This window comes from Artemia sp. Qi Xiang Cuo, chromosome 12 (assembly GCF_049724085.1).
Source record: "Artemia sp. Qi Xiang Cuo chromosome 12, ASM4972408v1, whole genome shotgun sequence".
NCBI lineage: Eukaryota > Metazoa > Arthropoda > Branchiopoda > Anostraca > Artemiidae > Artemia > Artemia sp. Qi Xiang Cuo.
In genome coordinates, this window is record NC_142805.1 from 25,731,566 (window position 1) to 25,744,733 (window position 13,168).

Here is a 13,168-nt window from a genome sequence, read left to right on the forward strand (position 1 = left end):
GATAGATAATTTAATACGAAATATCACAAAACGGATAAATAGTCGCATTTACAAAAAAATTATGAAAACTATTTGTTGTAATTTTCAGTGAAGTATTGTCGGAATGAATTTTTGTAGCGTTTCGTGGCACTTGGATTGCTTGGTTGTAGTTGGTTTGTGTGGCGGGTCTTTGGTCGGTTATCTTGTCTGATATCAGGTGGGAGAAGGTCGCGGTGTTTGGGGGAAGTCAAGATGGACTGGCCAAAGCTCATGAGGAGCTCGTGTCTTCTTTGTTCAAGTGTTGTGAGTTCTAGCTTCGCCAGACATTCCTCATAGGGCAATTGGCTGTCTCCTAGAATGATGCGCAAGGCTCTCTTTTGAATTGTTTCGAGCTTATTGCTCTGCTCTTTTGTGAGACCAGGATGCCAGACAGGGCAGGCATATTCTAGGATTGGTCGCATGCGGCTCCTATAGTAGGTGACCAGGGCATTTTTGCTGAGTTGAAAGCGACGTAGCTTTGTCAGTGACCTAAGCAGAGGCATAGCCTGGGACAGCAAGTGATTTAAGTGGTCATCCCAAGTCAGTTTATCATTGAAGATAACACCCAGGATCTTCATTTTGTGAACTGCCGGTATGCCGACGTCAGGCAAGGCCGGTACGCTGTGCTTTAAGAAGGAAATTCTCATTATTGCGGACTTGGTCCTGTTGATGCTGAGTTTTCTTTCTAGGTAGTCCCGTTCGAGCTTCACGACCATTTCTTCTAGGTTAAGGATTTCACCCAGTCTTTGTAGCAGCATCATTGTTAGGTCGTCTGCGAACTTCGCTCTGTCTCTGTGCCATTTAGCTATCGTGTTGCAAAGCAACAGGAAAAGGGTCGGACCTATTTTTGTTCCTTGAGGAATTCCACATGTAAGGTCTGTAGAGTCTGACAGTTCGCCTTTGTACCTTGTTTTTTGCTTCCGTTTTGAAAGGAAGCTTTCTACTATCTTTCTCAGGAATTCGTGAAAATTGGTCATGGACTGTAGAATCTCCTCGTGGCTAGACGTATCGAACGCTTTCCTGACGTCCCCTTGAAGGATGTCAACAAACGCCCCGTCCACCTCTAGGTGACCTAGGATAGTCTCAAAAATCTGGATAAGTTCATGACCTGTACTGCACCCTCTGTGAACGCCATACTGACGTGAGTTTAGTACTTCGCTGATTTCCTCCCGAAGTCATCTGTCTATGAAAGTTTCGAAAACTTTTGAGAGTAGCAGCGTGAGTGAGATTTGTCGGAGGTCTCCAAGTTCTTTGGGGTTTGTGACTTTGGGAACAGGGATTACGACTGCCTCCTTGAGCGGCTCAGGAAACGTCCCTGTTATCAGTGACTGGTTGATGATGGCAGCTATAGGCTCTGATAGGTAAGGAGCGTTTTCTTTGAACAAAATTGGCGGTGGATCCACTGGGTGAGTGGCTTTCCGCGCAGGAATCTTTTCTAGGACCCTGCACACTTCAATAGGCAGAACGACTGGAATCTCAGATATCTTGGCGCTGAATGCACTCGTTTCGGCTGAAGGGTTGGATCTGCAGATTTTGGCAAACCACTCATTGAGATCATTTGCAGTGACCTGTTCACCTTTATCTTTTTGTATGTGAAAGGTCGTCGGGCGCTGGGGGCTTATTAAATCTCTAATTGTCTTGTGGAATGAGCGGGAGTCGGAGTTTACTGTTTTAGAGAGCTTTTCCCCATATGCTTTCTCAGCTTTCCTACATTCGTACACCACGGTGTTCCTCATTTTTTTCCAGCGCTCTCTGTTGCCTGAGGCGTGCAGTTTATTACGCTTCCTGATGAGTTTCTTGATCTCTTGTGAGACCCATGGTTTGTCCGTAGAAGAGCGTTTGACACGTTTCTCTGGGAAGCATGAGTGGTAAGCGCTGGTTATCTCGGAATTTAAGAGTCCAACCATCTGGTTAACGTCAGATAATCTGTACAGTTGGGACCAGTTTTTATTTACGCACCATTTAGAGAATTCTTCTTTTCCTGGTGTAGTCAGAGGTCGGCAGACGAATGTTTCCTTGGTAGCCGTTGGCTTGGTTCCTTTGGGCTTCCACAGTACAGAGAAATGTGCGCTCCTTCCGAGGCTGGGGCTCGATTCGGGATCGTGGTAGAATTCTCCCACATCTGTGAAGATGAGGTCGATAGTTGATTTTTCCGTAGTAAGAATTTTTACTACCTGCTTCAGATCAAGAGATTGACTGATCCAGCGCCTGTCCAGATCATTAAAGTCGCCAAGCAATACTATACCGCTATTAGGATACATGCATCGAATATCGTCGATAGACTGTTGGAGGTGGTTGATTAGGGTTTTGCGGTAAGCGGCTCGCGGTGGAAAATAGAGGACTCCGAAAGTTATTGACGAAAACGCTCTTGGCAGTACTTTGGGTTTGATTTTCACCCAGAGCAGCTCATAGGTATCTGTGTGTTCAGCGAATGTCAAAACTTCGTGTTCGATATCTGCATTTATGTAAACACCCACTCCACCGCCATGTGTTATAACGTTGCCATCTTTATCCTTGCGATTTTTTGTGTAAAGGTCATAGCCTGGAATACTAGCAGTCGATGGGGTAGCGGACCAAGTTTCTGTGACACAGCATACCTCAACCCTCTCACATTTCAGTCGAACGCTAAGTTCTGTGATTTTGTGGCAGAGTGACTGGGCGTTAACAAGCATGACTCTTGGGAGGTCAAAAGGGTTGCTTTGCTGAGTTTTAGGAGGTCGAGTTGGTATTCTGGTCTTTTGTTGCTATTGTTGCCCTTGACCTGAGGAGGCTTCCTCATTCCGGTTATGGGCAGAGCTTTCGGCTCTCTTGAGCCTTCTTTTCTCGGCTTGAGACTGGAGCTGGAGTGGGGTGAGATCAGGGCCTATGTAGATTTCGCGGCGGGTGAAGGCGTCATCAGAGGTTCTCAGGTTCCGAGCGTTTTTCAGGATGTTATTTCGTTTCACAAAGGTTGAAGTGTCTTCTCTGAGCTTGACGAGTAGTTTTCTTGGTCTGCCGTTGTCGCTTGGTCTTCCAAGGCACCTAGTCTCCACTATATCCCCCGTTTCCAGGGTAGCTCCCAAATCGTTGGTTCGGCAAAGGCCAAGAGCTATCTGTGCGTCTGGAGTTTCAGACTCTGGGACCCCTGATATAACTATATTGAATCGCTTTGCTTCTCGCAGCTGTGTTTGTTTTTCTGCTCGTAGGAGGGTTTCAACGGTAGTGTTTGCGGAAGGCGCTGGGCTGGGTGTATTTTGTCTAGAGTCTGTGGTTCCATGTTGTGCTACACGGGATTACAGTGCTTGATCGCCTGGGAATGGATTTTGATTTCGCTGTTCAGGTATTCTGCAATCCGTTAGGAGTCTGACTTGCAGTTGCAGTTGAGCTACCTTTCGCTTGGAGCAGGACGAACAATCGTATCTGAAGAGGCTTAACTGTGGGTCATGGAGTTTTATCGCCAGGACAATATCGGAGTGGATCCCGCGGCAGGAGGCATGCTCCCACTCATTGCAGAAAAAACAGCAAAAGGATGTACTGGCTTCGGCCTGGGTATGACAATAGTTGCAAGTTTCGCTGTGTGACTCAGTTCCGTTAGGAGTAGCATTTGGGGCAGAGGCAGTAGGAAGGGGTGCATTGAGAGTTCCTCGAACTTGCGTGGGCCTACTTTCCCTGATAATCAGGGGTTCGTCGTTGACTGGAGGCGGGGTTTGGTCCGAAGACGGGGCGTTGCAGTTTTCTCCTCTGGCTTTTGGATTCCCTAGGTTTTGTTGTTTTTGGCTGTTCGGTGGTCCCACTGCTGCTGTTTTGGGTGTGTTGGCAGCTTCCTTGCATCGATTACATTGCCACTTTCCAGACGATTTTTCTGCTTCTTTGCTGTACGTGCCTGATACACAGGGAAAGTGAAACCATTTCGTGCAGGTACGGCATTGGAGTCCGCCCTGAGCTCGTGTTACGTTCTTTTTGCATCTGGGACAAGGGTCACCAGCCATTTACTGACAGTATTTTTGTCAGATGTACAAGGAATGAATGCTCGGAGCGTACGTCGATCACCGGGAGGAAGGGAAGCGTCGAGACCTGCTCACCTGTTCCCTGCAATTTAAGGCTAATTAACCGGCAGGTACCAATACGGCGCTTCCGGCAGGTTCTCTCCCTCTTCTGCTTGGTCCCAAGCGATCTAAGCAGTCCACAGGACTTCACTTATTCAGAAGAATATACACACGCCGATTTTTACCTTTTTTCGCGCCCGAAAACCAGACTCACAAACAAGAATGGCAACGCTGCGCGGCCAAAAATCACGCAATCAGCGCGTGCGCATCCAATAGACACACCGGATTCTTAAAAAAATGGCTCGTCTTAACTGGAAAAAAACTATTCACTTACTTGGAAAATCACAATTATAAAACTGGTTTCAAAATTATCCCAAAAAAATACCAAAATCTTATTCAAAACTAGTGAAATGACAAAATATATTTTCCTTATTTGTTTCACCCAGGGTTGCCACCAATTCCAATTCCCAATTGAATTGTGCTTGGGGGTTGAGTTGCGTAAGGAAGAGTTATCTTGCGTAGGGGTTGATTTTTGCGTACGACTAGCGTCATAGGGGTCAAGTTGAGGGGAGGAGGGAGGGCGGAACGGCTAGGTTATTTGGACACAATTAATTTGTGTTTAAGAACCTCATGATTATTCATAATAACCGAGGAGGCTGCACCTCCATTGAAAGTAGTTCCTTCAAATTATAATTATTCAAAAGTTTTTTTTTTTACTTGTTTTTGAAGTGTTACAAATTAAGTGTCCACATTATATAGGTTTCCCTGTTTTTCTATGAGAACATAGTTTTGAATTCTAATTGTTAAAGCTCTGAATGTCCATAAATGCTTAGAAACAAGAACTAAAAGTCAATAGCGAGTGTTTCCATGGAAATGTTTCCAGACAGGAGTTGTTAACTCAAATTATACTCTAAAACTTGCAATGCAGTGTTTAAAGCTTATGTTTTCTGTCCGATTTTTCGATACGCCATTTTTTCACAATCCTATGGTTCTAATACCCTTAAAACGATAGTTGTTATATCATTCGATAGCTGGTATTCATTTCTATGCATCTAATGAATTATATATTTGAAATGTCCTAAGTTTTGTTTTACTGAAAAATACGTTTAAAATCCGTTGAAAATTGTCGTAAAGGATAATTATCTTATATATTTATAAGATATCAATATATATAAATAATATATATATATATATATATATATATATATATATATATATATATATATATATATATATATATATATATATATATATATATATTAATTTATATCAATAGATATAAATAATATATAATTATCTATATATTTGAATTTAAAATCCGTTAAAAATTGTCGTAAAGGATAAATATCTTATAAATTTATAAGATATCAATATATATAAATAATATATATATTATTTTATATCAATTGATATAAATAATATATAATTATCTATATATTTAAATTTAAAATCCGTTAAAAATTGTCGTAAAGGATAATTATCTTATAAATTTATAAGATATCGATATATTTAAATAATATATAATTATCTATATATTTGAATTTAAAATCTATTGAAAATTGTCGTAAAGGATAATTATCCTATAAATTTATAATATATCAATATATATAAATAATATATATAAATAATATATATACATATATATATATATATATATATATATATATATATATATATATATATATATATATATATATATATATATATATATATATATATATATATATATATATATATATATATATATTTATATATATATATATATATATATATATATATATATATATATATATATATATATATATATATATATATATATTAATTTGTATCAATGGATATAAATAATATATAATTATTTATATATTTGAATTTAAAACCCGTTGAAAATTGTCGTAAAGGATAATTTTCTTATTTCCTATATTCTAAGCAAGTTTACTTCATTCTCTTTAAAAAAAAATCAATGGAAATTTTGACTCTGTGAATGGATGGATCTGAAACTAATGAACACACTGGCATTGGTATTTTGTCTATCGGTACATGTTACAGCTGTGGGTCGTTGTAAAATCGCATGATCCAAAGGGAACGTAAGCCACTGTTCCTTACGAGTGGACAATTTGTGCGTAATTGTGACAATTGACATAAGGCACATTTTCAGCGAAGGATTGTCCACTCTACGCCACTTTAAAAAACGCTACATATTAAACCATTTGTGGCACATTTCCACAATAAAGCGCGATACACTACTGTCATGCATGGTACTGCCAAATGATATATACTATTTTTGAAAGTGGATAACCCCTCGATTTTTAGCTTAGACAGTTTAAACCTAGAAGACAGTGGAGCGTGAGCACAAAATTTATTTTCTAAAGTTCCTTCTAAAGACTAGAGGCATCGTCACAACGAAACGGGCGCTGACTTCTCAACACCTGGTGTACATAGTGGAACACAAAGTGCGCCGCACAGTTCCGCCACGCTTGACAGAGATCGCCATGCTTGGCAGAGTCTCCAAAACGTGTGACACAGTTCTGCCGCGATTTCCATGCGCAACCTGGTATACATTATTCCTGAGGGAGAGCGACCCCTCAAGTCAGAATTTGTTTTGAAGGTGGTCCAACACATTTCGGTGAGGAGGATCCAAGAAAGGAAATGGTCATCATACGGTATTGTATGGTCGCAAAATAATAATTACTTATAATTTGTCAGGTTTGAGACGCAGGTGGCCGTGTCCATTCCTATCTGCAGGGACCCCCTCCCCCCCCAAGAAAGGAAGCTCCCCCCCCCAAGCTTGGATACCAATTATTTAAAAAGCTAAGTATTGACGATGTATGAGAAAATATGTATTTTGTTTTATCAATTGCTCTTGATTGGTTCGAATTTGTTTTCCAGATCACCCTTTTTTCAAAATTTTTGGCAAATTTTCTGGTATGTGCTTCAACACTATATTTAACTGGTTTAAATATCCCTGAATTCAAGCATAAAATGGAAATATTATGCTAACATTTGTTTCAAAATTTCGTATTTGATTTTTATTGACTTCCTGCCGTTCGTAGCCATCAAAAATCTGCAGTTAGCTACGCTACAATGGAAAGAAGAAAGGAGGAAAGAATAAAAAAGGATAAGAATAAGAAAGAATAAGAAAGAAAAAGACATTTTTTTCTACAGTGGGCCTGATGCGTACTATCTGTGCTTCCTCACATGCAGAGAGTTTGAGATGAGGCGCGTTTTAAGCTCTTTGCGTTTCAGAAATGTATTGCAGGCCCTCAGCACTTAATTCACGCATCCTTCTGAGCATGTGTACATTATGGAATTAAATAAAAAAAAACAGGTTTTTTTTAACTGAAAGTAAGGAGCGACATTAAAACTTAAAAAGAACAGAAATTATTCCGTATATGAAAGGGGCTGTCCCCTACTCAATGCCTCGCTCTTTACGCCAAAGTTTTTTATTGTTTTAAGAAATAGAGTTTTGAGAAAGAGTCAAACTTTAGCGTAAAGAGTGAGGCGTTGAAGAGGGGACAGCCCCTTTCATATTCGGAATAATTTCTGTTCGTTTTAAGTTTTAATGTTGCTCCTTACTTTCAGTTAAAAAAAACCTGTTTTTTTTTATTTAATTTCTGAACTTTTTGAGTTAATGCATGTTTTGATTTTGGCTCAGAGTAGCCTACATGAATAATAAAAAAAAAAAATGTGCATATTAATTTTACTTTTTTGGATAATTGGCTTTCTCGAAAGTTGTTAATTTCATTTACGAACGTTTTTATTAGTAATAAATATACGTAACTTATCAATTAACTTGCGTAACGAACTTCTATATTCGTATATTTTTATTACGTATATTAGGGGGTTCGCCCCCTAGTCGATACCTCGCTTTTCACGCCAAAATTCGAATTTTATTCTAATTCTTTAAAAATGACCTCTTAATCACAAAGGCCGTTAATTAGAACAAATAACTCTTTATGAAAATATAAAATTCTAAATTCAATATACAAAATTTCACATTTTTCTGATAGGAGCTTGAAACCTCTACAGTAAGGTTCTCTGATACGCTGAATCTGATAGTGTGATTTTCATTACGGTTCTATATACTTTTAGGGGGTGTTTTCCCCCTTTTTCGAAAATCAGGCAAATTTTCTCAGGCGCGCAAATTTTGATTGGTAAGACTAAACTTGATGAAACTTATATATTTGAAATCAGCATAAAAATTTGATTCTTTTGGGTATCTATTTTATCCATATTCCGTTTTTTAGAGTTTCGGTTGTTATTGATCCGGGTCGCTCCTTACTTACAGTTCGTTACCACGAACTATTTGATAGGGACAGGAGTTTTTCAAATTTTTTCATTTATTTTCAAGATTGAAGTGACTTAATTCAATCGATGATTGATTACCCCCGTTAAGGTCGCATCCAAGGGGAAGGGGGTGCTTACCGGGTTTGAACCCCTAGCCAACCTGAATTTTCATCCAACTCGAAAATCGCAATTACTAATACTACTAACAACTCACCACAGCACCAAGCCGCCTCAGTCCAGCACAGCTACGCACGCTCCTCCTCCATCCCAATCTATTCAAAGCCTCCCTTTTTACACCCACTCACGAAGTTCCCATTTCCTGTAAATCTTCCTTTATGACGTCCTCCCACCCCAGACGGGGACGGCCTGTTTTCCGTTTTAGCCCTAGACGGTTGGCCGAAAAGAACAATCTCCGGCAATCTGTCATCCTTCATCTGCACAACATGCCCTAGCCACCTCAACCTTTCTTTCATTATAGCCCTAGAGAGCGAACCACATTTTTCGAATGGCCTACTGTTTCAAAGACGGTCGTAGTAAGGGTGTATGCACTTGAAAATATACATTCACTTACACAGGCCTGAGGCATGGATATGTGTGTAGTTTAACCCGTACATTGGGTTGCCAGGGCCAGTCACCTATTACTATGAACGATATATGCCTTAGCAAACGGGTTTTCTAATGTGACACTAAGTTTTTGAATGCACTCCAGCCAGTGATTGCGTAATATGCCTTACCAGGGCCAGTCACCTATTACTATGAACCCTACATGCCTTGGCAGACAGGTTTTCTAATTTGACACTCATTTTTTTTGTGTGTCACTCGGTTAGAGAAAGCTGGCGGTTAGTCCATATGATGACTTGATTAGTCGGTTTTTTAAAAAACTCGGCAAGCTATAGTGTACTCGAGCAAAAACCCTATATAATGTCCATACAGGGCATTCCAATTTTCATTGTGTTTTAAGACATTGTTTATAGTACACTATATATTATTAACTTTGAAAACAATGGATTCGTCAATTTTCAATGTGAGTACACTTTTCATTCTTTTATTTCCCCAAAAAAATTAAAGAAAGACGTTTTACTAGTAAATTCAAATATCAGAGGAGCTTATCCCCCCCTCCTCTCCAATAATACAAATCTTAAGAATAGGATGAGTATATTAGATAGAAACGTCAAAGCACGCTTTTTTAAATTATGTAAATAAAATCTCTCCTCCACAGCTATGTCTACAAGTTTTAATTGTATTGAAAAACAGTTCTTTATCATTCAGAAACAAGCTTTTTCCAAACATGTTGTATTTTTCTGGTTTGAATGAAAAGCTTGCGTGTTACAAAGAGAGTGACAGTTTTGGGAGTCAAATTTCACAGGCTCTTGCTATAAACGGGGTTTGTCTAATTCCGATGTCGCGGCGGATGACTTTAGGAAAAAATTAGCGTGGGAGGGGACCTAGTTGCCCTCCATTTTTTTCGGTCACTTAAAAAGGACACTAGAGCTTTTAATTTCCGTTCGAATGAGCCCCTTCAGGGTATTCTAGCACTACTGGGTCAATTCGATCACCCCAGGGAAAAAAAACAACAAAAAAAAATAACATGTAGCCCTAAACTTACAGCCGTGATCTTTCTTTTGGGATAAAATACAAAATTCCACAGTTTTGCAGATAGGAGCTTTTAACTTCTACAGTAGGGTTCTATGATTTGCTAAATCTGATGATGCGATTTTCATTTAACTTATATAAGTTTTAGAGGGTGTTTCCCCCTTTTTTCTAAAACAAGGAGAATTTCTCTCAGGCGCATAACTTTTGAGTGGTATAGCTAAACTTGATAAAACTAATATATTCGAAATCATCATTATAAGGATTCACTCTTTACGCTGAAGTTTTTAATTGTTTAAAAAAAATTAAGCTGTGAGACAGGGTCAAACTAAGGTTCTCTTTAGCCCTGTTTAAAGTTTTATTTTGTTTTTAAAAGGGAATTTCGCCTGTTTTTATCCTATTTGCATATTTTTGTTGGGGAAACACACTGAAAAGCCATATTAAGAGCTATATTTGTGAGTTTTTCACTGACAATTCCATCTTTTTAACCAAGCCTTTATATATAATTTTTTTTTTCTTTCCCTATTTTCAAAAATAAGGTAAATTTCCTTAGGTACGTAGCTTTTGATGAGTAAAACTTAAATTTTTTTCTAAATTATTCTTTAATAATCCTATTTCATTTTCTTTAGTTAACCAAATTAGTAGTATATAAAAGAATGCTTATAACACTGAAATAGCTTATAATTCATTCCTAAAAAACCTTATCTGCAACTTCTCTTCTAAGCAAGACGTTTTTCTGATGCAATAATCCAATATTCCTTTAAACAAACTAACTATATAAAAAAACAAACAATTCACTATTTCACAGTTGACAACCATTCTTAAACTGCTATATGTTTTTGCACTAAGCTTTTGCACATATCCGCCGCTTATCAAAATCTCCCATCAATACACCTGAATTTTAATCCGCTCGATAGGTATAATTTGAATTTTAAGAGGGGTTTCTTGTAACAGGATGTCTATCTCCGATGGGATATTATAGTGAACATAGCTATAAATTTAATAACATAAAATATTTGATTCAAGATGTGAAATGCATTAAGAACCTTATTCGGCATTGGGCCAGGTTTATAGACTGCCTATAGACGGTTCGTAATTTAAGCTACTAAAAGTCTAAAATTATAGAGTCGTTTATTGAACAATTCGTTGCCTCACGAAAAGGCAAGGGGAGATTTGGTTTTCTTGTAATCTTCAAGAATTTACTTTTGATTTCAGTTGAGTTTATGAAAATTTAACCTTGGCCTTTTCTATTTATTTCAGCATCATTGTGTTTTAACTCTATATGTGGTTATGAAGTTTTCCTAAGACTATGTATTAATAACAAAAAATGAGTAAAAAATAGTTTCGCAATTGAAAATTAAATTATGTTTTGGAGTCCAATTTGACTAAATTAAGAGACATATTGTTTAATTAAAATAGGAAACTTTTTTAAAAGTATAAAACGCTTTAATTTAGAGAGTATCATATTAAAAATATGCTTGGTTTAGCCTTCATCTAGGACTTCCGCTCTTTTCTTTATGTGTTTAAGTAGCTTGAAATTTAGGTCTTTAAGCTTGCAAGCTACCTACTGAGAAAACTGAAAATAATTTTATTTTACGAAGTCGTTGATCAAACCCCCCAGCAAAAGAGAGCAAAGTTGGATGTCACCCCTGACAGCAATGGAATTCATAGCAAAATACATCATGAACAAACCCCCATGCACATTTTCGAAGATTCGAATGCTACAAGAAAATAGATAAGGATGCTTATAAAAACACAAGAAAAAGATAGACATTCACTTCTATTTAAAGGAAGAGATGTGAGGCGCTATGCTCAGTTAAACAATGCAAGGAAGCATCCTATAGTGTTGTTATGCTAAATTTCCAATTGGTCTGTGAATGTTCGTTTCTAAAAGCAGTATTTTTTTTTATTTCAAATAAAATTCGTGGGCTTTTTTAATACTCCCATTACTCAAAGGGTCCAGATATTCTTAGAATATAGTTTATATCCTAGCCCCCTGCGATATAACCTATTCATCACTTGAAAGGGTCATTTTTAGCCTAATTGCGTAGGTACTAAAGGAATATTGAACATTTTTTCTGATTTTGTGTGTTTTCGCAAGAAAATAGCTGGTCTTTAGCAAACTTAGCCATAGCTAGTTGAAACTCTGCATAAATATCTTCATTTTTAGCCTAATTGTGAAGGTACTAAAGGAACATTGAACATTTTTCTGATTTTGTGTGTTTTCTGCAAGAAAATAGCTGGTCTTTAGCAAACTTAGCCATAGCTAGTTGAAACTGTACATAAATATCTTCATTTTTAGCCTAATTGCGTAGGTACTAAAGGAACATTGAACTTTTTTTCTGATTTTTTTTGTTTTCGCAAGAAAATAGCTGGTCTTTATCAAACTTAGCCATAGCTAGTTGAAACTCTGCATAAATATATTCATTTTTATCGTAATTGCGAATGTACTAAAGGAATATTGAACATTTTTTCTGATTTTGTGCGTTTTCTGCAAGAAAATAGCTAGTCTTTAGCAAACTTAGCCATAGATAGTTCAAACTCCGCATAAATATCTTAATTTTTACCCTAATTGCATAGCTACTAAAGGAAAATTGACAAATTTTTTCTGATTTTGTGTGTTTTCGAAAGAAAATAGCTGGTCTTTAGCAAACTTAGCCATAGCTAGTTGAAACTCTGCATAATTATCTTAATTTTTAGCCTATTTGCGTAGGTACTAAAGGAACATTGAACATTTTTTCTGATTTTGTGTGTTTTCGCAAGAAAATAGCTGGTCTTTAGCAAACTTAGCCATAGCTAGTTGAAACTTTGCATAAATATCTTCATTTTTAGCCTAATTGCGTAGCTACTAAAGGAACATTTTTGTTGTATCTATTGGTATCAATATTCCGTTTTTTAGAGTTTCGGTTACTATTGAGCCTTACGTGCCTGAAATCATGAATTAGAATATTTAATTAGCTGTTTGGGTTTTCAGACATAGTTTTTAGATGTTCATGGGTGTTAGGTTCCTGGATAGTTTTATGACTCCTCCCTCTAATGAATTCAGATGGTTTTAGGACTCATCTCCCTATCCATAACTCCATTCAACCTTGAACGAAGATATAAAAGTTTGATGAAGTATTTTTATACTTAACAACTACATTAATAACTTCCAAGATGATAGGACTGTATGATACAGAATTTATCAGTTACCGAGAGTTCAGTGACTCCTCCCTGCAATGACTTCCAGGGGTTTTATGACTCCTCCCCAC

General features: G+C 37.4%; 1 protein-coding gene across 1 annotated transcript; it reads right to left on the minus strand.

Annotated features, from left to right (window-relative positions):
* Positions 1-1,193: 1,193 nt before the first annotated feature.
* On the minus strand, positions 1,194-2,690 carry LOC148945924 (uncharacterized). The gene has a single exon (XM_089097552.1). It carries the CDS (start codon positions 2,688-2,690, stop codon positions 1,194-1,196), a length of 1,497 nt encoding a protein of 498 aa, XP_088953678.1.
* Positions 2,691-13,168: the final 10,478 nt, after the last annotated feature.

Bases quoted from the DNA above. Each gene is read 5' to 3' on its own strand.
- LOC148945924 (XM_089097552.1), bottom strand. From the start codon at position 2,690: ATGCTTGTTAACGCCCAGTCACTCTGCCACAAAATCACAGAACTTAGC.